Source organism: Siphateles boraxobius, unplaced genomic scaffold, assembly GCF_051911475.1.
Source record: "Siphateles boraxobius isolate OS27281-9 unplaced genomic scaffold, OSU_SipBor_1 32, whole genome shotgun sequence".
NCBI classification, from domain to species: domain Eukaryota; kingdom Metazoa; phylum Chordata; class Actinopteri; order Cypriniformes; family Leuciscidae; genus Siphateles; species Siphateles boraxobius.
This window is the reverse complement of record NW_027508942.1, coordinates 1,648,778-1,673,661: the sequence shown is the minus strand read 5'-3', so window position 1 is coordinate 1,673,661 and position 24,884 is coordinate 1,648,778. Positions and strand designations below refer to the sequence as shown.

The 24,884-nt window shown below is 45.1% G+C and overlaps 1 protein-coding gene across 2 annotated transcripts; it reads left to right on the top strand.

Moving 5' to 3' along the window:
• Window positions 1-1,159: 1,159 nt before the first annotated feature.
• slc28a1 (solute carrier family 28 member 1) lies at window positions 1,160-24,851 on the top strand. 2 transcript variants are annotated; one of them, XM_077194454.1, is made up of 18 exons: window positions 1,160-1,265; window positions 2,394-2,470; window positions 2,546-2,619; window positions 2,824-2,915; window positions 3,255-3,444; window positions 12,546-12,687; window positions 12,953-13,066; window positions 13,325-13,399; window positions 13,478-13,558; window positions 13,651-13,731; window positions 21,539-21,664; window positions 21,901-22,031; window positions 22,127-22,295; window positions 22,858-23,043; window positions 23,172-23,253; window positions 23,391-23,489; window positions 24,307-24,412; window positions 24,529-24,851. In XM_077194454.1, the coding sequence occupies exons 4-18, from the start codon at window positions 2,834-2,836 to the stop codon at window positions 24,638-24,640; spliced, it is 1,776 nt and encodes a 591-aa protein (XP_077050569.1). In that variant the 5' UTR covers window positions 1,160-1,265; window positions 2,394-2,470; window positions 2,546-2,619; window positions 2,824-2,833; the 3' UTR covers window positions 24,641-24,851. The 2 variants fall into 2 exon arrangements, with proteins under 2 accessions (XP_077050569.1, XP_077050568.1); XM_077194453.1 differs by lacking the exon at window positions 1,160-1,265 and adding an exon at window positions 2,036-2,158.
• The last annotated feature ends 33 nt before the right edge of the window (window positions 24,852-24,884 follow it).

The following is a 24,884-nucleotide window of genomic DNA, read 5'->3' as shown; positions in this document are numbered from 1 at the left end:
TTCAGACCTGGGATCCCTTGCCTGTAAGAATGATAATAAACAATAAATGTTTATGTGTACAACAATTTGCAGGAAATACACTTGGCTGATATTAAAGAAATATCATGACTGCTTGCTCCAGCAAAGCACATAAAATGCCTTCATGAATGTCTGTTAATGTGTTTAGTACACATTAGACATTCAATAAAATGCAGTGATGCACAATTCGGTCTATTAAGCTGCAAGTGTGCGTCATCTTGTGTTAACTAAAAGGAATTAGGCACCATTTAATTTTATGACTGATTTCGAGTTTCCAAGAAAACAGTCATAGATTCCACATACTGTCTGATAGTTGCATTTAATTTATTAATTCTGTAAACTTCATTAGCATTCTATGCTTCAAATGGGAGCTTCTGTCTACTCTCTTGAATGCATAATATACCAGTTTAGGGTCAGAATGGCACTACATTTTACCTGAATTTGAAGTTAAATGGAAATCAAATTGATCTAAAAGCTGCATATTGTGCATAACCAGTGAACAAAGACAACATCAAAGACCAAAACTTTCAGTCTTCAGGAAACGTCCTATAGACGTATTGCAGATGAGCAAACACTCTAAAAAAATCTATCTTCCACATGTAAACACGTACATCAAATACATCTCCGTGATGTTCGTGTGCTATGCTCAGATTGCTGCCAGTGAGTTTTTATGACTGTATAAATGTTCTGTATTCAGGCATAAAAGTAACTTATAATCTACAATGTGCAACAGTGGCATCTAGTCCAAACTGTCTAAAGCTGGTAGTGTTCATACACCTCACTGCAGTGCCGTCTCATTTTTTAATGCTTTTTTTTTTTTTTAAATGCACATCTATAATTCTGCTATTCTGAGACCAGAGGGTCAAAACATCTCCTATGATATAGATAATTATTGGACCCGGGAGTAACAGGGCCCACCTATAAAAGTTGTGCATTGTGAATCCAAACCAAATGCTGCTTACATTAAACAGTAGACTTTCTTTCAGAAAAATTCTTCATTCTTCAGGTATATATTGTGTTTTGATATTAGTTATCATGTTTTTTTGTTCATCTTGCTTTAGGCCCGGCGCCATGGACATCCCAGCTCTATCCCTCCACCATCCCAGCTCTATCCCTCCACCCATTAGATTCACCAGAGAGGAGGAGCTGGATGTCATTTAGCTCTGCAGTGAGTCCTTGGCCTGAGTGGCTTCATCATTTTGTCTGTCAGAGACGATAACATACATAATACATAACGCATCACGCATGTGAGTATATGTTCTTCACTCTCTGAAATTGAATCGGAATGATCAGGGAACTGAGTGAAATACTTCACACTGAATGCTAAAGAGATTTAAAAAAATATAGCTAAAAAAAAGGGGGAACAAATCATCAATCCAAATGAAAAGTTTGCCGGGTCAGTAAACATCGTTCAACATGTGTTGGTTTTGGCAGACATTTTTTATGCACAAACTACGCATTCTGATTCTGAAATTCCTGATTTTAATATTTTCAATACTTTTCTTTTCTTGGCTGATCTTTTTTCAAAATTTTGGCAATAAATGAACTGTTAAATGAGTGACCTTGAGATGAGTCCATGTAGTCGTCTAATTTGACTCTTATATGCTGATGTAATATATTATAAACTTGACAGGTGATTTTTATAAAATGTAGTATCTTCTCAGTTGTTTACGAGGTTATTAAATTATCAAAGTTTAATAATTTAATACATCTGAATTGTGTGTCCTGGCACTGGGCCTGTTTTGGGCCAGTTTTGATTGGTAATTGAGCGCTCAGTATTTTATATTACCGATATATAGATAATTCGTCATGTGACTCTGCCTCTGGGACGGCCATAGAATGGCAGGCCCTCCGTCACGTTACATTTTTGTTGTTCCTGATAGTTTGTTTTCCTCTACTTTGTATCTTGTTGGTCTCTGAAATAAGGTGGAGCTTCATTGTAATAAATGATAAAAAGATGCTGTTTCATGACTCAGTGTAGCCCACACTGACTAGTAATCTGATAGCAAACGTGCAAGTGTCTTTAATAAAAACACATTCGTATGTAGTTAATTAATGATAAGATTTTTCCAAGTGAGCAGAGTATATATTCCAGCTCAAGGTTCAAGACCCAGCAGTTGTCAGAGAGAACGCAGAATGAGTAAGCCATGTATTTACTTCTCCATTCTTTAGAGATTTATTTTTCAAACAGGTATTTGAACAGCTTACCATGGTTTGCATAAAGGAGGTGTTGGTTTTGTATATGTAGGCAGTCGTTAATGATTGTTTGGATGAAATGTGAAAATGGACATGTTTAGAAACTTGCAGCTCTTAAGGAATTGCTGGATCAAGGTTCATTAGAGCTGGTAAAATGTTTTTTGATACTTTTCTAACAGCGGACAAAGAAGATTTACAGCTGACAACCGTCTCGTATGGGAATGAACAAGGTGTGGAGAATCCAGCATTTGCGAAGGTATGCTTGAGGAAGTATGAGGAAGTTCTCTGAAAAAAGTTAACAAGTTAAAAATCTCTATTTTTTTATGTTTAGGAGGATAAATTAACAGATGACCTGAGTGACAGTGATAATGAAGAGCCAGAGAATGAGTCAAAATCATGCCTAAGGTGTGGTTGTGAATTTAATCAGTGAATACGAGGTCATTCAGATTTAATTGTCACATTATTTAGTAATGAAATTCTTTTGAAGTTGCATAATGCGTCGTATTAAGCTTATCCTAATTAGGAAATATATAGACTCTTGTCAACCCAATTATGCTGTTACACTTCACATGTTCAAGATCTTTAGCTATTATTTATCGTTTACCACAGCAAAGCATGCATGCCCATCACGGCCGCAGAGATCTTCTGCAAGACACACTCCAAAATAATCAAATACATCGCTTTGGGAATCATTGCTGCAGGTAACATATTTTCATCTTCCCTGTCTTATACCTATACACTAAAGGTTCTATAAAATAAAGGTTCAAAAAGGAGGTTTCAGTGAACAGTTCTTAAAAGAACCATTTTGTTTTCTTAGTGTCATTTTAATAATCAGAAGAACCTTTTTCCACTTTAAAGAAACTTTTGTGCGTTGGAAAGTTCAAAAGTGTTCTTCATGGATCCATTGTTGTCAAGAACAGTTATTCTTAAGAGTGTTATTGTTTCTAATTAACATAGGGATGCAATATCCATTGGTGATTTATTTTTTCCCTAAGTGAACAGTGTATAATACCTGATGTTTTTTGTGTTTTTAATTGTAGGTTATTTAGCATACTTCATTGCTGCATGTTATTTGGACTTCAAGAGGGCAGTGGCTCTGGTTGTCCTCACTTGTCTTGGGGTGTTTGTCATCGCATGCGAACTAGTGAATAAGTACCTGGGTGACAGAATAAAGAGGTTCTTCAAGCCAGCTCAAAGGTGTTTCAAATCCAATATCAGATGGATAAAATGGTGAGTAGGACACAGTGATACACTATCGTTAAAAAGGTTTGTGTCTGTAAGATTATTAAATGTTTTTGAAAGAAGTCTCATTTAGTTGATCAAAATACAGTAAAACAGTAATAATGTGAAATATTATGAACAGTTTTCTATTTGAATATGTATATTAAAATGTAATTTATTCCTGTGATGCAAAACTGAATTTTCAGCATCATTACTCCAGTCTTCAGTGTCACATGATCCTTCAGAAATCATTCTAATATGCTGATTTGATGCTCAAGAAACATGTCTTATTATCATCAATGAAAACAGCTGTGCTGCTTAATATTTTTGTGAAAACCGCAAGACATTTTTCCAGGATTCTCTGATGAATCAAATTTTTTTTTTTAAAGCAGCATTTCAACAGAAATCTTTTGTAACTTTATAAATGTCTTTACTGTTAGTTTTGACTGTCAATTTTACCCTTGCTAAAAAGTTTATTTAGCTTGGAATGGTTTGGAGGTGGCTGATTATTAGCTGTTCAGAAGAGAACCATTCCCTCTGGAATTTCCTATGGTGTTTTAGAAGTGTTTTTTTTGTTTGCTTTGTTGCTAAAAAGTTGCTTTATAATGGATACAACTAGTACAACAATATGAGATATGTATTGTGTAACAACTTGTTAGCCACATGTTTTTAAAGATCAGAAAATTCATGTATGAGGTTTTGATTGTGTGTAATTCATTTTGTAGAACAAAACAACAAAATTAATGTTTATCACAGACCTTTAAATATATCAATTAATAAATATACAGAACAAAAAACTGCCAAATTCTAATATAAATTACAATGCTAAAACATGATAATTCAAGATTTAAACTAAAATGATTTCTAATAATTATTTGGTAACACTTTACATTTCATTATATTACTGTCACGGTCAGTGGGTGTAATGCAGTGCACAATGAAAGCAATAGGGAAGAAAACAGTCTTTAATAAATCCACAAAGAATACACTTATGATACCGGTTTCTGAACAGAAAGACCTATAGGCTTAATAAATACATAGGGAATGTAATTAAGGAGAACAGAAACAGGTGTGTGGAATAAACAGCCAGGGAAACTAGGAACTCAGCCACACAGGGAACAGAGTGAAAACGTCTCAGGTTACGTATGTAACCCTGGTTCCCTGAGAGGGAACGAGACGCTGCGTTGAGACGCGGTGGGAACGCTCTGCGTGATTGCGTCGTGAAGCACGTGTATAATCAGTCCAATGGAAGAACGAGACGTCACCGGCGGTGACGTCCTAGACCAGGAAGCTATAAAGCACACCAGAAATCAGACCGCGACAGCTTCTGAAAAGGCCTGAAGCAAGTCGATCAGGGCATGCAGGAAGTATGGCAGGAGAACGCAGCGTCTCGTTCCCTCTCAGGGAACCAGGGTTACATACGTAACCTGAGATGTTCCCTTTCAAGGGAACTCGAGCTGCGTTGAGACGCGGTGGGAACCCCATGTCCACTACGCCATAATGAGAAATGCCCGTTCTGTGTGGAGTCCTTGCGCACACTAAGAAACAAGCAGCCTAGCCCCGGGAGTGGAGAGGTCTAGGTCGTAGAATCTGACAAATGTATGCGGTGAGGACCAGCCTGCCGCATTACAAACGTCCTGCAGGGAAACCCCTGAAATTAAAGCCTTAGAGGCAGCCATACTCCTGGTAGAATGGGCGCGGACAGCCATAGGTGAGAGCTGTCCGGCCGCTTCATAAGCAAGTGAGATAGCCTCAACTACCCACTTGCTCATTACCTGTCTAGATGCAGGGCAACCTTTCTTGGTTGAACCGAAGCAGACAAATAACTGCTCTGATCTACGCCACAGGGCAGCTCTGTGAACGTAGGCATCCAAAGCCCTAACGGGACATAACAGATTGAGACCTTCCTGATCTGGGGTAACGAAAGGTGGAGGGCAAAAAGCCTGCAGCACAATAGGGCCCGCCACATTAGTGGGGACCTTAGGAATGTAGCCCGGCCTAGGGTGTAAAAATGCTTTCACCATACCAGGTGCAAATTCCAAACATGAAGGAGCCACCGACAGGGCTTGCAGATCTCCAATTCTCTTGATAGAAGAAATAGCGAGAAGAAATAGAGTTTTTAGTGTAAGGAACTTCTCTGAAACCTCTTCAATAGGCTCGAAGGGAGCCAGGGCCAGACCCTCAAGTACAATGGCCAAATCCCAAGCCGGTGCTCTAGAGTGCAATGCAGGCCTAAGCCTCAGTGTACCACGGAGAAAACGAGTAATAAGAGGATCTCTCCCAAGAGAAGAAGCCCCCAAAGGGGAGCGATAAGCAGATATAGCCGCTACGTACACCTTTAAGGTGGAGGGAGATAATCCAGCAGAGAAACGGTCTTGAAGGAAATCGAGAACTGTACCAACCGGGCAGGTAGCAGGATTTAAAAAACGTTCTCCACACCATGTAGAGAACAATTTCCATTTCAATGAATATAGTTTTCTCGTGGAAGGAGCTCTGGATTGAAGGATGGTCTCAACGACCTCAGTCGAGAGACCGGATTCTAAGAGCTGGGCCCCCTCAGAGGCCAAGCCCACAGTTTCCACAACTCCGGGCGAGGTTGAAATATCGTGCCCCCTGCTTGAGATAACAAGTCCCCCCTGACAGGAATCTCCATGGGAGAGCCGTGCAGAAGGGACACTAGGTCCGAGAACCACACTCGGGTCGGCCAGTGCGGGGCTACTAATAATAGATGAGCCCCCTCCCGGCGAACCCTCTCCAGAACTCCCGGAAGCAATGATATCGGGGGGGAATGCGTACAGGTGCAGCCTCGGCCACTCCTGTACCATAGCGTCCAGTCCGAGAGGAGCTGGATATGTGAGGGAGAACCAAAGCGGACAATGGGTTGTATCGTAAGATGTGAAAAGATCTATCTGAGCTTGACCATAGTTCTCCCATAGGAGCTCCACCACCTCGGGGTGAAGTCTCCACTCCCCGGGCCTCAGCCCCTGTCTTGACAGGATATCTGCTCCCACATTCAAATACCCTGGAATATAAACTGCCCTGAGTGACAGTAATTTTCCCTGGGCCCATAGGAGGATCTGATGAGCCAGTTTGCATAATAATAGGGACCTCAGACCCCCCTGATGGTTGATGTAAGAGACCACCGATGTGTTGTCTGTGCGGACGAGCACATGATGGCCTCTCAGGTCTGGCAGGAAGTATTTGAGAGCCTGAAATACCGCCATCATCTCTAGTCGGTTTATATGCCACGAAAGCTGATGGTCCTGCCAGACACCTGTCGCCGAGCGGCCACTCATGACCGCCCCCCAGCCTGTGAGGGAAGCATCCGTCGATAGCGTTACGCGTCGACAAGAAGCCCCCAATACTGGGCCTTGGGCGAGGAACCAAGGTTTCTTCCACATGACCAAGTAGGCATAGCCGCGTGACCTTGATCGTGCGAAACGGATTTCCCCTCGGAGAAAACCCCTTGGTCCTGAGCCACCACTGCAGGGGTCTCATGTGCAGAAGGCCAAAAGTAACTACGTTGGACGCAGCTGCCATGAGACCCACCAGTCTCTGGAACTGTTTCACAGTGAGTGACTGGCCTAGTTTTACCATATTTACGGCTGTGAGAATCGCAGAAATACGAGCTGGAGACAATCGTGCTTGCATAGTTGTCGAATCCCACATCACCCCTAAAAAAGTGGTCCTCTGGGCTGGGAGGAGCACACTCTTCTTGGTGTTTAGCCGCAACCCCAACCTTTTTAAGTGAGACAGAACGACATCTCGATGCCGAACTGCCAACTGCTCGGAACGAGCCAGGATCAACCAGTCGTCGATATAGTTTAATACGCGAATGCCCTGGAGTCTCAGAGGAGCCAGTGCTGCATCCACGCATTTCGTAAAGGTGCGGGGTGATAAACCTAGGCCGAATGGAAGGACCCGATATTGGTATGCTTCGCCCCCGAAAGCAAACCTCAGGAACTTCCTGTGATGAGGATGAATGGATACATTCACTAGAATAGGACGCAACCCCCCATCCTTCTTGGGAACGATGAAGTAACGGCTGTAAAACCCTGACTCTCTGCTGGGAGGAGAAACCCTTTCTATAGCCCCTTTTTGCAGAAGCGTCAGTACTTCTAGTTCCATGACCCGAGCCTGCCTTGGGTCCACCACTGTGGGAAGGACCCCTTGAAATCTGGGCGGACGAGAACCGAACTGAATTCTGTAACCCTTTTCTATTATATGCAGGACCCACTGAGAAATATTTGGCAGTAGTTTCCACGCTGCCAGAAATTCTACTAAGGGGACCAGTCTCTCGAGACTGGCCTCGGGATTCGGTTGTACGGACATTTCGGTGCCCTGAAGCGGCGAACCGGCAGGGAACAACCGAACTGACCGTTCTACGATCCTCCTCGGAGAATCGTATGGGGACGCTGACACCTCGGTGCCCTGAAGCGGCGAACCGGCAGGGAACAACCGATGTCGCAGCGCTGCGACTCTCCTCAGAGAATCGCCCCCCAGAGGGTGCCGAGGATGAACGATTTCTTCGAAATCGTCCCTCCTCGGAGGGGACCACCCTCAGAAGCCTGACGCCTTGGGCGTCAGGACTTCTTCTTAGCCCAAGCCTTCTTAGAGATGACAGTCCTCAGATCTTGCCTACCCCTAGCTGGCCTGGACTGCGACCGCCACCCAGATTCCCCAGATTGTGGAGGAGCCCGAGTGGCGACGCTCTGTTTTTGATGCACTCTGTGCTGTGAGGAGCTTGTACTCGGATGAGACTGCTCGGATTTAATAATCATTTTTCGCCCAGCAGTCTCAGGGATATTGAAACGTCGAGGAAGAAACCTCTGGAACGCAGCCGATTGTTTTTTCGTTTCTTGAAACCTATCGACGACACAGTTGATAGCGTCGCCGAACAAACTTGAAGGTGACAGTGGCGCGTCCAGAAGAACAGACCTATCTTTATCCTTTATATCAGACAGATTTAACCAAAGATGCCGCTCCGTGGCCACCAGGGCTGCCATAGAACGGCCCACTGATTTGGCCGTCTCCTTGGTGGCCCGGAGAGACAGGTCTGTTGCGCGACGCAATTCTCGAATTGCGTCAGCACTGACTTCCTCACGTTCATCGATATCCTTCAGCAGATCAGCCTGGTATGCCTGCAGTATAGACATAGTGTGCAGACATGACGCAGCCTGACCTGCTGCCGAATAAGCTTTACCCACCAGCGAAGATGTAGATTTTAATGGCTTGGTGGGTAACGTCGGGGTTTTTAATGATGACGATGACTCGGGAGAGAGATAGCTCGCGAGCGTCTCTTCAGCCCGAGGCACCTTAACATTACTGTAACATGAAGTTTGTGGGTTAAAAACTCTGAATGACGCCGGTTTATTCCACGATCTCGAAACCTCATTGTGGAGATCGGGAAAAAACGGGAGTCCCCGACGTGGAGGCTGTGTTTTAGATGGTAAAAATCTTTCATCTAATAAACTTTTTCTAGTAACACTCAAAGAATCATCGGCTGGCCATTCAATATTTAATCTAGCTACAGCACGAGATAAAACCTCCATAAGCTCCTCATCATTATCGGAGGCATGAGCTGGCGAAAACTCAACATCCCCCATATCAACACTGACGACATCCAGATCCTCAGAACTGGATAGCCGCAACAATGGTGCCCCAACCTGGGAAGGAGAAGCCGCAGCGCGGGCTCCTTCCTGGGCAGAGGCACCGGATCCAGCAGGTAAGGGTTGAGAAAGGGCTGGGCCCGTCTCAAGCCCCGCTACTAGATCCATATGCGAACCCCAAGATGAAAGCCTTCGCTGTGCCTCGGCAGCAGCGGGACCCGCACCCCGGGGAGCGCGAACCGAACCGTCCTCCTCAAAGAACGCCCGGCGAGAGCGGAGCGTCCTCACGGACAGCTTCTCGCAATGCTCACAGTCAGCTCCCTCGAGAACTGACTGGGCATGCTCCACTCCCAAAAAAGCAACACAAAGCTGATGTGTGTCCCCACCCGTGATGAAACGAGGGCAAGGGACAACACAACGCTTGAATTCTTGTTTCGCCATAATATATATATATATATAGATAGATAATGTGCTTGTGACAGACAACAATAAATAGACAAGGACAGTATACAGAGAGCGCTTGCTGAAGGCAACAGAAGCTGTCGCGGTCTGATTTCTGGTGTGCTTTATAGCTTCCTGGTCTATGACGTCACCGCCGGTGACGTCTCGTTCTTCCATTGGACTGATTATACACGTGCTTCACGACGCAATCACGCAGAGCGTTCCCACCGCGTCTCAACGCAGCTCGAGTTCCCTTGAAAGGGAACCAAAATAGAACATAACAGAATATGCACGTTATAACAACATTAGTTAACTATATTAGTTAATGAACAACATTTTTACGGCATTTATTAATCTAAATCTCAAACCACTGGGGAATCACCCCTTTTAAACAAACACCGAACAGAGGAGAGTCTGCTGCCAGACTGAGCTCGTGATAAAACCAGAATCAACGACCGAGCTCGTGATGAAACCAGAATCAACATTAGCTTCACTTTTCGGAGATGGTGAAAACTGAGGGATTTGAAATGTTATAAAAACAATGCAGAAATGACATTTTTATTTCTCAACAGCTGAGTAAGATATTTTATTGAACAAATAAATTGCCATATGTAGCTTTCTATCATTACAACACAACCAAAATGATGTTCTTCTGCAAAAGTTCCATAGTGTACTTTTAATCTCAACATTTACAAAGACATTACAATTAAGTTGTATTTGTTCAGACATTAATGCACCGAACTAACATGAACAAACGAAGAACAATATTAGATTATTAAATGCTTTAAAATCATTTGCTAATTGTTAGATCATGTTTGCTAATGCATTAACTGATGTTAACAAATTAGATTTTATTGTAAAGTGTTACCAGTTATTTCTACAATATAATAAAGTTGAAACAAAAATATTTAAATAATAAACACATGTGGTTCTCCTTCAATTAAATTTTTTTTTTACTGAAGAAAATGCAATATTCTGAAGTCACAAAATAAATTGTGGTTAATTAGTTTGATTTATCAATACTCCTGGTTTCTGTCAGGGTGTGGTGTAGGCAGAAGGAGAAGAGTCAAAGACAAAGACTGATTGAACAGAAGGGAATTAAATACAAACACAGATTAACAGAACACAGGTGACATAGATAAACTAAATGACAGTAACTATGGGAACAAATGAGTGACGGGAAAACAGAACAAAAAGAGAGACGAGACTAATGAAAATACAAACAATCACATGACAGTACTCCCCCCTCCTGGTAGGCACGTCCTCGCGCCGTAGATAGGCCAACTGCGGAGGGAGGGGACTCAGGAGGACGAAGAGCAGGTGAAGGGCAGACAGAAGGCAGGAGGGACCAGGGCGAAGTAGACGGTGCAAGTGGCCAGGGTGGAGACAACGGAGGGAGGAGCCATGTAGGAGGTAGGGCTGACGACTCCAGGGGGGATACTGACGGGGGCGGAGCAGGTGAAACAGGAGACCAGGGTGCAGCCGGAGAGCCGACGAGCCCAGGCAACGCCGAGTATCCGGCGGGACATGGCGAAGGAGGACCAAGGAGGAACAGAAGGGAGTGAGGAGTCCAATGGAGCCAGGAGGACGAAGCGTAGCCAGAGGAGTGCAGTCCAGAGGCGAGGGTAGGTCGACGAGCGACCAAGGTGGATCCTTAGGGACGAGGGAGCCTGGCGAAACTGGTGAATTGATGGGCCACGGAGGAGCTGAGGGAGTTAGGAGCCAAGGTGGAGCTGATGGATCGACGGGCCAAGGTAGAGTCCTGGTCGCGGAGGTTGGAGGCGGAGATCCATCGACCAGGCTGGAGCTGCAGGCTGGCAGACCCACGACGACCACACCTTTTTGAAGGTGGTTTGAGGAGTTGAGGGGCTGACAGGCAGGAGGGTTGAGAGGTGGTAGATGGGAGGAGGTGGGAGAGGGAGGATGGGTGAGAGTTCAGGAACTGGCTCAGGCAGGACTGACGTGATGAAGATCCGGAGGAAGACAGTGTACTTCAGTGTCGAAGTAAATTAAGGTTATTTCCTCTGGAATCTGGATGAGGACATGAACAGGGGACTCTGGACGGGCGGTCTCGGGCAGGCGGTCTCAGCGGGACGAGACTCTGGACGGGCGGTCTCGGCGGGACGAGACTCTGGACGGGCGGTCTCGGCAGGACGAGACTCTGGACGGGCGGTCTCGGGCGGGCGGTCTCAGGGAGACGAGACTCTGGACTGGCGGTTTGGACGGGACAAGACACTGGTTTAGCAGGCATGACGTGAACAGGCTCAGACTAGTTAGGCATGATGTGAGGATTCCCTGGGTCTTGCTGTGTTCCGGATCGAGGCACGACGCTCTCCAGAGTCTGGCAGGTCGATTTGATGGTTGATTTGATGGGAATGTAGCCCCGATCCGGAACAAGGTGCACAGGCTCTCGTCGTCGAGGACGCTGGTGACAGAAAGGCTGCAAAAATCGAAAGCAAAAATAAAGTTTTGGCTCTCCTGAGCCAGGACGATCATTCTGACCCTATCGTCCATTTTGGACAGTCCGTTCTTCTGTCAGGGTGTGGTGTAGGTAGAAGGAGAAGAGGAAGTTCCAAAGTAAAGTATTTACTTACAATAATATAACTAAAACAGGTACAGATGGGCAGAAGGTTCACACACACTAGCTACAACAGAGAACGGACAAAGACTGACTGAACAGAAGGGAACTAAATACAAACACCATTAACAGGACACAGGTGACATTGATGATGATGATGATGATGATGATGATTATCTAAACACAGGTGACACTAAATGACAGTAACCATGGGAACAAATGAGTGGCGGGAAACAGAACAAAGGAAGACATGTGACTAATGAAAATACAAACAATCACGTGACAGTTTCTGTTTATAAAATTTTTCAAACAAAAAATAGCTTTATCATAATTGGAAATATATCAGATAGTCTTTGAAAATTGTGTTGGACCATGTGGGGCCTTTGAAAAGGTTGAGAACCACTGCTCTAAATATAATAAAAATATGCAATGTGTGCGCCCTGCATATGTCTCATGGTTGATATGTCTCTGTATGTTGGAAGGGTGTTCATAGTAATTGTGCTGGGACTGCTGGTGGCATGGCTGGCAATCGACACACGAAAGCGGCCAGAGCAGCTCATCTCTTTTGCTGGTGTCTGTCTATTCATTATTGCCATATTTCTCTTCTCTGCACACAGAACTGCGGTAAGTGATAAAACACACACATACCTGCGACGCGTTACATGCTTTATTGAACGTGGTTATCTCGGAATGCATTTTTTTAGACTTTGGAATTTCTGCAAACCTTATCAGATTGTTGAGGCTGTCATTTCCTAACAATAAAACAGTTATATAGACAATGATTTTAATAATCCACAACTGTATACACTGAACTTTTTTTATTTTTTATTGTGTGTTCTTTTTTTTTTTTTTTTTAACAAAAACATTGTTTGCACTGAATGCTGTGTAGGTGAGCTGGAGGACTGTCTTCTGGGGACTTGGTTTACAGTTTGCCATTGGCCTGTTTATCATTCGGACAAATCCTGGCCTCATGGCCTTCGAATGGCTTGGAAAGCAAGTTCAGGTATAACATAAAACATAATTATTATTGTTATTTTTTCGAATTAGAAAAAACGGAGCATTTTCACTAGTGGCATCAGACATCTGGACAGCTCTAAAATAATCTACATCCTACTTTAAACATATATCTCATTAAATGAAGTTAATATTTTACAATCTGTGGTAACTTATTAAAACAAAATAATTGATGATTTAAACTACAAGAGAGAAGGAAAAACAGAAAACATTCCCTGGTCTAAATCATTTTTCTTTCTTTTTTCAGATATTTCTGGACTACACAAAAGAAGGTTCAAAATTTGTGTTTGGAAACCTCATTGAAAACATATTTGCTTTCCAGGTTAGTAATGACACATACTTGGCATGAAATGCAAGGATGGGTTTATTTTTGCTACTGAATGTTGCTCAATACTCGCAGGCTCTGCCTATAGTGGTGTTCTTCAGCAGTGTAATGTCCGTGCTGTACTACATGGGGGTGATGCAGTGGGTCATCACAAAGGTAAAAGTGACTCAGTCCAGTCTTGTATCGATTCAACCTATGAGACCTTTAGAATATGTACTTCACATGACAATGTATTATTCTGTGTCAAGATTTCCTGGGTAATGCAGGTAACGATGGGAACCTCCTCTACAGAGACTCTCAGTGTGGCAGGGAACATTTTTGTTGGTCAGGTAATATTTCATTTCATCATTCACTCTCAGAAAAAAAAGGTACAAAAGCTTTCACTGGGGCAGTCCCCTTTCAAAAGGTAATAATATGTACACTTTAGGTACTAATATGCAGTGTTAGGGAAAGTTACTTTTAAAAGTAATGTTACAATATTGCGTTACTCCCTAAAAAAGTAACTTATTGTGTCAGGTACTTTTTATGGAAAGTAATCCATTACGTTATTTTTTTGTTACTTTTTCTCAGCTGGGCTGGGCTCGCTTGTTTGTTTTTTTAATTGCAAAAACATCTTGGCAAATGTAAAGACCCTTTCACACCAAAGTGAAATTAATAAGCCTCAGGCTAAAGGAAATGCAAATTCACGCCTGTACAGTAGAAAACCAACCTTTTAGCTGTGCTTCTATTCTGGATTGCAGAAGAATAGGACACAGGTGAAGAAACTTCGACACTCTGGCTGCATCCGAAATCGGAAACCTACTCTCTTGAGTAGGTACTTACTTTGTATAAGTAATTACTTTGCGACCTCTAAAAAAGTATGTTCTATATAGTATGAATGTTTGTAGTATGAATGTACTACAACATGTTGTCAATGTATCTTGTGTCAATGTACCATTCATAAATCCTCTCCTGTGTCCTCATGGTAAAGTGTCCATCACACTTCAGAATCTCGCTGGAAGAAGTAGGTCATCCAGGTACTTTTTGCCTACACTTTTATGAGTACTGTGAATTCAGACATAGTTCTTTTGTCACATGCTGTTTTTCGCCTATTATATAGTAGGGAAGTATGCGATTTCGGATGCAGCCTCTTACTCCAGTAATAAAAAAAGGAACACAAATTTGTTTTATCTAAAGTTCTTTTTGCTTATTAGTGTGGTTGAATCGGATCATCAAAGGTCGGCAGAAAAGACATTGGTTAATAAAGTGAGATTAAATAAATAAAGTATATTTTTGTAATTTAACATTATTAATTATTGCAGGTTTGTGTAATATTCTGAGTTTGCATTTCACTATTTTTCTTCATTTTGAGCAATACTGAATCTTGTGCAAGTGAGATGAGTAAATGCATGTTCATATTTAGTCTAGTTCCCTTTCAGTCGATAACGTCGGACGTAGTCGACGCGACTGAAATGGGATCACGCTAGGGAGCCTGTCTTCTTCGAGTACTATTGAACGAGCCAATGTAATTGGCGTGCGTGATTCGCATCACACACCCCGCCCCGCGGCGCGGGTATAAATACGGAAGTGGATGCACGCACTAGTTGCCTTTCGCTTCGGAGCCGATCGTTTGATGTCTCTGAGAGTGCTGTTGTCTACAACGAGCGAGTGTGTCGGTGTTCTTCAGGAAGACTCTCCCAGTGCTGGTGTTCTACAGTGCGAGTGCAGCGGTGATCGCGAGCTTTGAGCTCTCAACTGCTGTTTTAACAGCAACAAATTTCTAAATGTTTGTGTGTGTTGATGGCTGGTTAGAGGGCGGAAAAGTGAGTGCTTCACTGTTTCAGTTCTCTGTTCAGTGTTGCCGCGGTCATTTCCCTGTGTGCTCCGGCACTGGTGACGGTCCTATTTTCTGAAAGAGCAACACGGGTGCGTTTGCGTCTTTTTCAAGATGTCATTCCGCCCGTGCGTTTCTGGGTGCGGTCGTTCCCTGTCTCTCTCTGATGGTCACAACTGTTGTGTCACGTGTTTGGCTTACAGCACGCTGAGACAGCTTTTGCGGACAGCTCATGTTTTCACTGTGGGAACATGACTGTCGCAGTGTTGAGGGCGAGACTCGCCTTCGTTCGCGGAGAGCGAGTCCCCATTACCATGCCCCACCCTCGGGTGCTGTGTGGGATGGGTGACCGGAGGATAGTGTTGGATGTCCCGCCCGGTAACCATTCCCTGTGGGCTCCTCACTCCTCCCTTCCACTGCAACCACTGGAGCCTCCTGTGTTGTCTGCTGGTCCATCTGTAATGGGTGGGCCAGCGGTTTCACTCGGGGCTCCCCTGGAGGACAGGACGCCGATTGCAGCATCGGAGGGTGAGCTGACTTCTAGAGATGATGACTCGGCTGCATTGTCTCCCTCCGGGAGTTCAATGTTGCCCGAGCCGGATCCAGAATTATCAGCTATGCTGAAACGGGCCGCCGAGGCTGCCGGGCTCGAGTGGAACCTCCACCGTGTCCCGTTCAGTCTCGGTTGGAATCTGGAGTTTGGTATCTTGGGGCGGGCCGCGCTGGTTCTCAGCTCGCCGCCCCAGTGCCTTTCTTTCCCGAAATGCATGGAGAGCTTGTCAGGTGGTGAACAGCATCTTTCTCTGCCAGAAACTGCCTGACTAGCTTTTCCCCCTCATTACCCTTGATGGAGGAACGGTGAAGGGTTGCGAGGTGTCCCTCCATTGGAGCGGTCTGTCGACACAGGTGCACCTGTGTCCGGCGGCCGCTGCCTTTTGGGGGGATCCTCGTCTCCCCCCTAAGGCCTGTGAGTTTCGTCTGCTCCGACGGGCAGAGCTTACAAAGCCTAAGGGCAAGCCCCTTCCTCTTGCGTGCCATGGCGTTGCTGCAGGCTAGGGCACCCATGGCATGCACGAGGGTAATCCAGACCGTGCGCTCATAGGTGAGCACGGCACTGCATCCGACCTCACCCTCCGGGGTACGGGTGTCGTAGCGTGCGTGATCGGTCTGGCGATGTCCACCTTGTTGGTCCAGTAGCGCCTTCGTTGGCTCAGCCTGGTTGGTATGGCGGATGCGGACAAGGTTCGGTTCCTGGTCTCCCCAATTTCCCAGGTTGGGCTGGTCGGCGACGCGGTGGAGAACTGCATCAAACAGTGCTCTGCCGCTCAAGCGCAGACGGAGGTCATCTGGCACATCCTGCCCCGGTGGCCAGCTGCTGCCTCCACCCGCCGCCGGTGGCAGCTCCTCCGCCTGCTCGTCGCCGTGGGCGTTCTCCGGCCGCCGCTCCTGCTGGCCCTCCGCAGCAGCCTCCACCCAGGCCTCAGCATGGAGCCGGCCGCAGTAGAGACGCCCAGCCCGCTCCAGGCGCTGCCAAGCCAGGTGGCAAGCGACAGCGAAAGCATTCCGGAGCGGGCCGCCCAGGAATGGATGAGATGCTCTTGGAGTGGCACGATCACTCCCTCCCCCCGGGTGAGGGCCGGGTGGAGCCTTTGTTTGTGTGTGTGTCTGTTCCGCCGCTGGCTCCCTAAAAAAAAAAAAAAAAAAGCGGAGCAAGCGGTACCCACACTTCAAAGAGAGAGCAATTTCATCTGTTCCTGGGTCCCAAGAGGGCCAGTCTGGCGGGTGTGACCCTGTATAGCCTTACACCCCTCAGCTCCCCCTTGGTCGCCAGCAGGCAGCTTGGTGCGTTCGAGGACCCGGTCATCCGCCTTCTCACGCGCCCCCTGCCGCTTGTGGAGACAGGTAAGTGTTGCACAGCACACTATCACCACTCTCTCTACTTTGCTGCCCCACCTCAGGCTCGGCTACCCCGCTCAAGTCAGTGATAGTCATCACATTAGGTGTTGAGCAGACGTGCTCCTGAAAATTCAGTGATATTCATCACACCGAGTGTTGAGCAGTGCTCCTGACTTGTGCGTGCTTATCTTATCCTGCTGGCGAAGGATTTGATATAGCCGCTCCTCCAGCCGGTACGAAGGCCAGTTGTAAACTCGTTCTTCGTGCTACTAGGGGGTGGGTCGTGACCATCTTGGCCCAAGATTGGTCTGCAGCTTTGACCTGAAAGACAGGTGCTTCAGATCTCTACCTCCCGCACCGCAGGCCATCCTGTGTGTTGCGTCTAAGGGTGGAGTATCAGTACAGTGTCCTTCCCCTCGAGTGCTCCAGAGCCCGTTGGGTCTTCAGGTCAACTGGAAGAGAGTAATCTCGCCCACGGGCTGAGTATCTCTTTTCTAGTTTTGGAGAGGTACTCGGTCCAACATGTCTCTCCAATGAGAATGTGTTCAGCTGGTGTTGAAGTGAGAAAGGGTCCCACTGAAAGAACTTTCAGAGGCTCCTGGGGTATATGGTAGTCGCAGCCTTTGGCTCCCTCCATATGTGACCGCTTCAGCGCTAGCTTCACGATCGAGTCCCGAGGTGACCGTGGCAGAGCAGCTCACCCTGTGTGACTATAGTCATCCCGGTCTGCTGCCAAACCCTCTTCAACAGAGCGGCCATGTACAAAGGGCGTGTTTTAACGGGGGCCTGGGCGACCCCCGACTACACGGGCATTCGTGCCTCGAGTTGTTAGACATTGCGACCGTTGCGCAAGCTTCCCCTGCATGTCACAAACTCACCCGTCACCTCCTCCTTGGAGTCAGACGCTTCTGAGGGCGCCTTATTCCACTCCTCCCGCTTACTCAATCGTGCCGCCATCGAGCCTCACGACAGTTATAGCCAGGGCAAGTGGAGACTCCATCCCCTGGGTCCGGCTGGGTCATGACCATTCCGGGGCCCCTCAGTTGCCCCCCCGGTTTTATTTTTCCGCCAGTGTTTGGGTAAACCGAGCGGACTACCCTTGGACAAACACTGGGACTCAGCGGCCCCAGGGGCCCGCAGAAATGCGTTTAACCCCAGTGAGCCTTCTAAAAGTGACTGCGACTCATGGTCGCCTTGCGCCTGCAAGTCAGTGAAATCATCACTCTTCATGTTGAGCAGAATTGCTCCTGAAACTCAGTGAAGTTCATCGCACTCAGGTGTTGAGCAGCAATGCTACTGTAGCTCAGTGAGTCCATCACAGGTAGCTCAGTGAATTCATCACACGCAGTGCTGAGCAGAAATGCTCCTGGTGCTCAGTGAAGTTCCTCGCACTCAAGTGTTGAGCAGAAATGCTCCTGAAGCTCAGTGAGTTTATCACACTCAGGTGTTGAGCAGTAATGCTCCTGAAGCTCAGTGAACTTGTCACACTCAAGTGCTGAGCAGAAATGCTCCTGTCGTTCAGTGAAATTCTTCGCACTCAAGTGTTGAGCAGAAATGCTCCTGAAGCTCAGTGAGTTTATCACACTCAGGTGTTGAGCAGGAATGCTCCTGAAGTTCAGTGAACTTGTCACACTCAAGTGCTGAGCAGAAATGCTCCTGTCGCTCAGTGAGGTTCTTCGTACTCAAGTGTTGAGCAGAAATGCTCCTGAAGCTCGGTGAGTTTATCACACTCAGGTGTTGAGCAGAATTGCTCCTGAAGCTCAGTGAACTTGTCACACCCAAGTGCTGAGCAGAAAATGCTCCTGAAGCCCAGTGATCTTCACATGTTGTGTTGAGCAATGCTCCTGTCTTTTGCGCCCGTCACTTGCACCTACGTGCCATGTCAGGAGAGGAACAGGTCTTCATAGTTGCCCCTTATTGGCCCAACTTGACCTGGTTCCCTTTAACAGCCTTCCTGACTTCCCCTGAGAACTCTTTCGGGGACGGGGCACGATGGCACACGCGTTCTTCCCCCGGAGATTCCGGGTGGTCTTACATCTGAACGCGGAGGTTCAGGTGGCTATCACAAGAACATGTGATAGTTACCATCACTTCTGCGAGCACCCCCTAGAATTGGGTAGCGTGCTTACGCCTTTAGAAGTGGAACCTAGTCGTTGAGTGCGTCTTCTCTCCAGAGGAGATCCTGAAAGCTTTCGATCACTTCAGTGCTCTCTTTCCTGCAAAATGGGTTGCAGTAGGCTGTTTTCCTTCACCCTCAAAATGATGTTGCCTCGGTGTTTAAACGACGCTCATCGTGTTGCAGAAGCACGTTCTGATCGTCAGGTTCCTGAGGAGCAAGGTCTTGTAAATCCTTGTGTCCCTCTTTATCCTCTTGGGCCTTGTCCCTGGTGCGACTGCACTGCAGAGACCGCCCCTGAGCCACTGCAGGCAGTGAGTTAAAAATTCTGTTATATCAGTTCTCCTGCTCGCGTGGTCTCTACTAGAGGGTAGGGACTTGCTCGCTTTCGGTCAACGTATTGTGCCTGGAGTCTGGGCCGGCTAACTCTCACAAGCTGAGACCCCGGCTCGGATGGTGCCCAAGGTTCCTACCTCTCCCGTAATAGGAGCAGGTGGTGAGCCTGCAAGCGCTGCCCTGGAGGAGGCAGATCCAGCCCTGGCTTCTCTGTCCGTTCGCTTGGACGTGTACAGAATGCAAGTCATAGACCTCAGACCAGCTCTTCAAATATCTGTTGGAATTCAGCAGAGAGGGAAGGCTGTTTCCATGCAAAGTTGCACTTAGTGCTTGCCTTCATTTCGGCAAAGGTCCGAGATGCAACATGTCCACTTAGGGGTTGAGCTCCTCTATGATGAGTGTAAAGTGCTCCGCCTGGGCGTTGACGATATACTTTGCTAAACAGATTCTAGAGTTGGGGGCTGGACGACACCTAGTTGAACCGCTGCTTCCCGTGGGCTCCCTTCTCATGAAGCCAGTTTCACCGTGAGCCCGGTTCAAGTGTCGGCTTGCTGCGCCATTCCCCTCCTATGGACTGGATTCGTGCGCCTTTCTACTCCAGTTGAGTTCCCTTAAAGTTGAACCCTGTTGAGTTCCTCCACACCCCTCCGACGTCGGACGTGCGGAACGTCTGGTGTTAGGGCTACCACTCGTAAGCAGTGTGGAACCTGTGTTAGGCTGGGTCCATATGTTGCGGTCCCTTCGGTGACCCCATATGTGTATTCTTCCACGATACGGCTCCCTGCGGTGAGCCCGTGTCTTCCCTCGGCAGAGTCTCTCTGCCGTCACTGTCCGGTGTGTCTCCCCCCGTCTTAGGCTGGAGCCACCCCAGTGACATTCCATATGTTAGACTGCCTGGTTTCCGCCCAGTTCATATGTGTATTCTCCACATTACCTCGCTTGGGTTGGATGTGGCTTCCGCAGCGTCCCTTCCTTCCAACGTACGGGGAACGCTTTCCCAGTGGTCCTGTAGGAACAGCAGTGACTTCCCTGGCCTAAGCCCTGTCCTTCCCCGCCTTAAGTTTGCGGGGGCATCAGGAGGCTTTGGTTTAGGCACTGGAAGGTGGCAGCGTTAGTGGCATGTTCAATGGTTGATCCCATTTCAGTCGCGTCGACTACGTCCGACGTTATCGACTGAAAGGGAACGTCCTGGTTGCGTATGCAACCCACCGTTCCCTGAAGGAGGGAACGGAGGACGTAGTCCCCTTGCCACTACCGCTGGACCACCGCGGACCCCGGGTTACTCTCGGCTCCTCAGCGAAAAGCAACTAGTGCGTGCATCCACTTCCGTATTTATACCCGCGCCGCGGGGGCGGAGTGTGTGATGCGAATCACGCACGCCAATTACATTGGCTCGTTCAATAGTACTCGAAGAAGACAGGCTCCCTAGCGTGATCCCATTTCAGTCGCGTCGACTACGTCCTCCGTTCCCTCCTTCAGGGAACGGTGGGTTGCATACGCAACCAGGACGATCTACAATAACCATCATGTTCACACACAACACTTCTGCACTTACTCCTTATTTCTCTCAACATGATTGAGAGAATCATGTTGATTACATTACATTTGAATCTGATTACATAACTCATGTTCCTAACTAATGCGTTGCCTAAGTAACTTTAGTTACTTACTTAGTTAGTCACTTAGTTATTTTAGTTATTAATATGCACCCTTAAGGGGTAAATAAGGTACAAAGGTGTACCTTTTGAAAGGGTACTGCCCCAGTGAAAGCGTGTCTACCTTTTTTCTATAATGTACATCATTTTTAAATTAAATAAATTAAATAAAAAACAAAAGATGCAACATTAGAAATGCACTCAAATTTCCTAAAATATTTCCTGAAGAATTTAGATGCTCATCAGAGAAGATCTTTTAAAAAGTCAGGCAATTAAACAAATTTGGGTCAATGATAATGTGATGTTTTGATGTGTTTCAGACAGAGGCGCCCCTCCTGATTCGTCCTTATTTGAAGGACATGACCAAATCTGAGATTCACGCTGTCATGACTGGAGGATTTGCCACCATTGCTGGGAGTGTTATGGGGGCATTCATCTCATTTGGGGTACGGCAGCATGTACTTAATTTTATTGGTAAAATTCTCCCATGAAAAGTTGGAAAGAAAAAAACAAAAACGATTTAGTTACAAATGAATGAGTTTTAGTTCTTACCACTTATCATTTTCTGTAAAGCTGCTTTAGAATGATATGCATTGTGAAAGGCGCTAATAAAAATAAATTGAATTGAATTTCCGTAGTATGTTACCTTCTCTATGGGATCATTTAAGTCTCCTCCACACAGATTGATGCCTCGTCTCTGATTTCTGCATCAGTGATGGCTGCCCCGTGTGCTTTAGCCATCTCCAAACTATCCTACCCTGAAACTGAAAAGAGCAAGTTCACATCTAAAAGTCAAATTAAAGTTGACACTGGGTGGGTTCACCTCTCAAATACGCAGTTTAGGTTTCTAAATATTGTTTGTTTTGTGTTAACATGTTTTTATTGAATGTCATGTTGTTTGTTCTCAGTGGTGAGCAGAATGTCCTGGAAGCTGTCAGCAATGGTGCATCTGCATCTATTGGGCTTGTGGCCAACATCGCTGCTAACCTGATTGCCTTTCTCGCCATTTTGGGCTTCATAAATGCTACTCTCAAGTGGTTGGGAGGCATGGTGGGATACCCAGAAGTCACTTTTGAGGTGTGTATTACCCAAACCTAGTGCGCATATTGCATTTATTTGATCAAAAATACAGTAAAACAGGAATATAAAATGTTATTACAATTCAAAATAAATGCTTTCTATTTTAAATGGTTTCTATTCTATTTAATCCTGTGATGGCTGAATTTTCGGCATCATTACTCCAGCCTTCAGTGTCACATGATCCTGCAGAAATCATTCTAATTAGATGATTTGCTGCTCAAGAAACACTTCTTTTTATTATCAATGTTGAAAACCGTTGTGCTGCTTTAACGTTTTTGTGGAATCTGTAATACAATTTTTAAAGGATTCTTTGATGAACTGAAGGCTCAAACCAGCATTGAGTTGAAATATAAATCTTTTGATTACTGTCACTTGTGATCAAATTAATCCATTCTTGTTGAATAGAAGTATTCATTTATAAAAATAAACATTTTTTTTGAATGGTTATACAGTGTATATTCATGTTATATCAAAATTAAAGGGTCGTAATCATCACCCTACACATATTTATATTCAAAAGCAAAGTGTTTTAACAGAGCCATTATTTTTAACCCTGCAGTTGATCTGCTCCTATTTGTTTATGCCGGTGGCCTTCATGATGGGAATTCCATACGACGAGTCTTTTACAGTAGCTGAACTTATCGGCACTAAACTCTTCCTCAATGAGTTTATAGCCTATGAGAAGCTGTCAGAGCTCAAAAACAACAGACTTAATGGCAGTCTAGTAGATACAAAATTGCTCTCAGTAAGTATTTATGTAATGTCTCTTCAAATTGTGTATAAATATGCTGTTAAAAAACATAATAATCAGTCAAATGCGTAATCTGAAGTTTGTCAGAAGCATTACAAGAATGTTGTTCAAACCACTTGCAGGTTCGATCAGAAATCATCTGCACCTATGCCTTGTGTGGCTTTGCTAATTTCAGCTCTCTTGGTATTGTGATTGGAGGCCTGTGTGAGTATCTATTTAAAGCACATATGTGAAGTGTGCTTAAACGATGCACCTTGTGACATCTTTTTGCCATTGTTCAGTTACATATTTTTTTAAGAGCATAATTTACTGATCATTTTTTTAATGTTATTATTCCACAGCCTCTATCTGTCCATCAAAGAAGGGTGTCATATCTGCTTTAGTGCTCAGAGCCTTGTTCACAGGCACATGTGTTTCCCTGATCAATGCCTGTATTGCTGGTAAGCAATCTCTAATATCAAAATCAGTGTTTTAACTTTAGTCAAACCAACATCACAGCTTTATGTATCACCACACTCCATTAAGTTAACATTAAGCAGACATTTTTATTTAAAGCAACTTACATTACACATTAGAGTCTCCATGAAGCCTTGCTCAAGAATACAACAGAGATGGGTTATGAATTTCTAGGGCTGTTCAATTCCAAAGTTTTTGGAATCAACTCTGATCTTGATTCCTTCGATTACTCGCTGTTGCTTTTCTTTTTTAAAAGAATGCTTTATTGAAGCATGTTCACCTAATCTCACTTGATTACATGATATGAAATGAATACATGATGTAAAGGCTTACATGACAACATGAGTCATGACACAGAAATGTTAAAAATACGTATTACAGACGTCATTACGCAACGACGTAAAAGAACGGCTTAAAGGGATAGTTCACCCCAAAATCACCCTCACATCATTCCAAACCAGTAAGACTTTTCTTTATCTTCAGAAAGCAAATGAAGATCTTTTTGATGAAATCTGAGAGCTTTTTTTCTCCCATTATGCCCAGTGCATTATGGGTGTTTAAGTTTTCCTACCTATTTGGCAACAGCCTTTTATCTCTGTTTTCTGTAGTCAGGTTGCACCGATTTAATTTAATTTCCGCCTTTCTACTGTATAGGCAGCCAAATTTGATTTAAAAGCCCATTTTTCAGCAGTAAAGTACCTCTTTAAGTTACCAGCACAGATCTTAACCACTAAGCCAAACCACCATACTTTATCTAGTATTGACTTAAGATTGTTTTCATTATCATTGTTCTACTTGTAGGTATCCTTTTTGCCCCTCCGCCGGACTGCGTGGATCTGTTTCAAAACACAGTTTTCAGTACCACAATACCCAACATTAAGACTTGCTGTGATGAACTTTTTAAAAGGTAAGGACAGAGAATATTGTTGCATTGTAGTAATCTAAAAGCACTCTGGATATAAATGTTTACATATTTACTTAGATGGCTTCGATATAATTTTTTTTTTTTTTTTTTTTTTGCAGCACCATCAACAATGGAACAATTTCTTTCGAGGGGTCCTGGAGTGGAGTGAAAAATGCTACAGTTTATTTAGCTAACTGCTGTGGTGTCTATGAGGATACTGTGTGTATTTAGTTTGGCCAAGAGGTAACAAAACAAAAAAGCAGAAAACACATCTCAACTAAATATAATGACCTTATTTATTAAATTCCCACATTTTAAAATGTATGTTCAGTTGATGTTCTGTCTCTCTACAAAAATGCTGGGTTGTTTTAAACCATCCTTGGGTCAAACATGGACAAGCCCAAGCATTGGGTTTAAAAATTTTAATATAAAAATGTAAACCAACGATTGTGTTTGTCCATATTTGAACTAACCA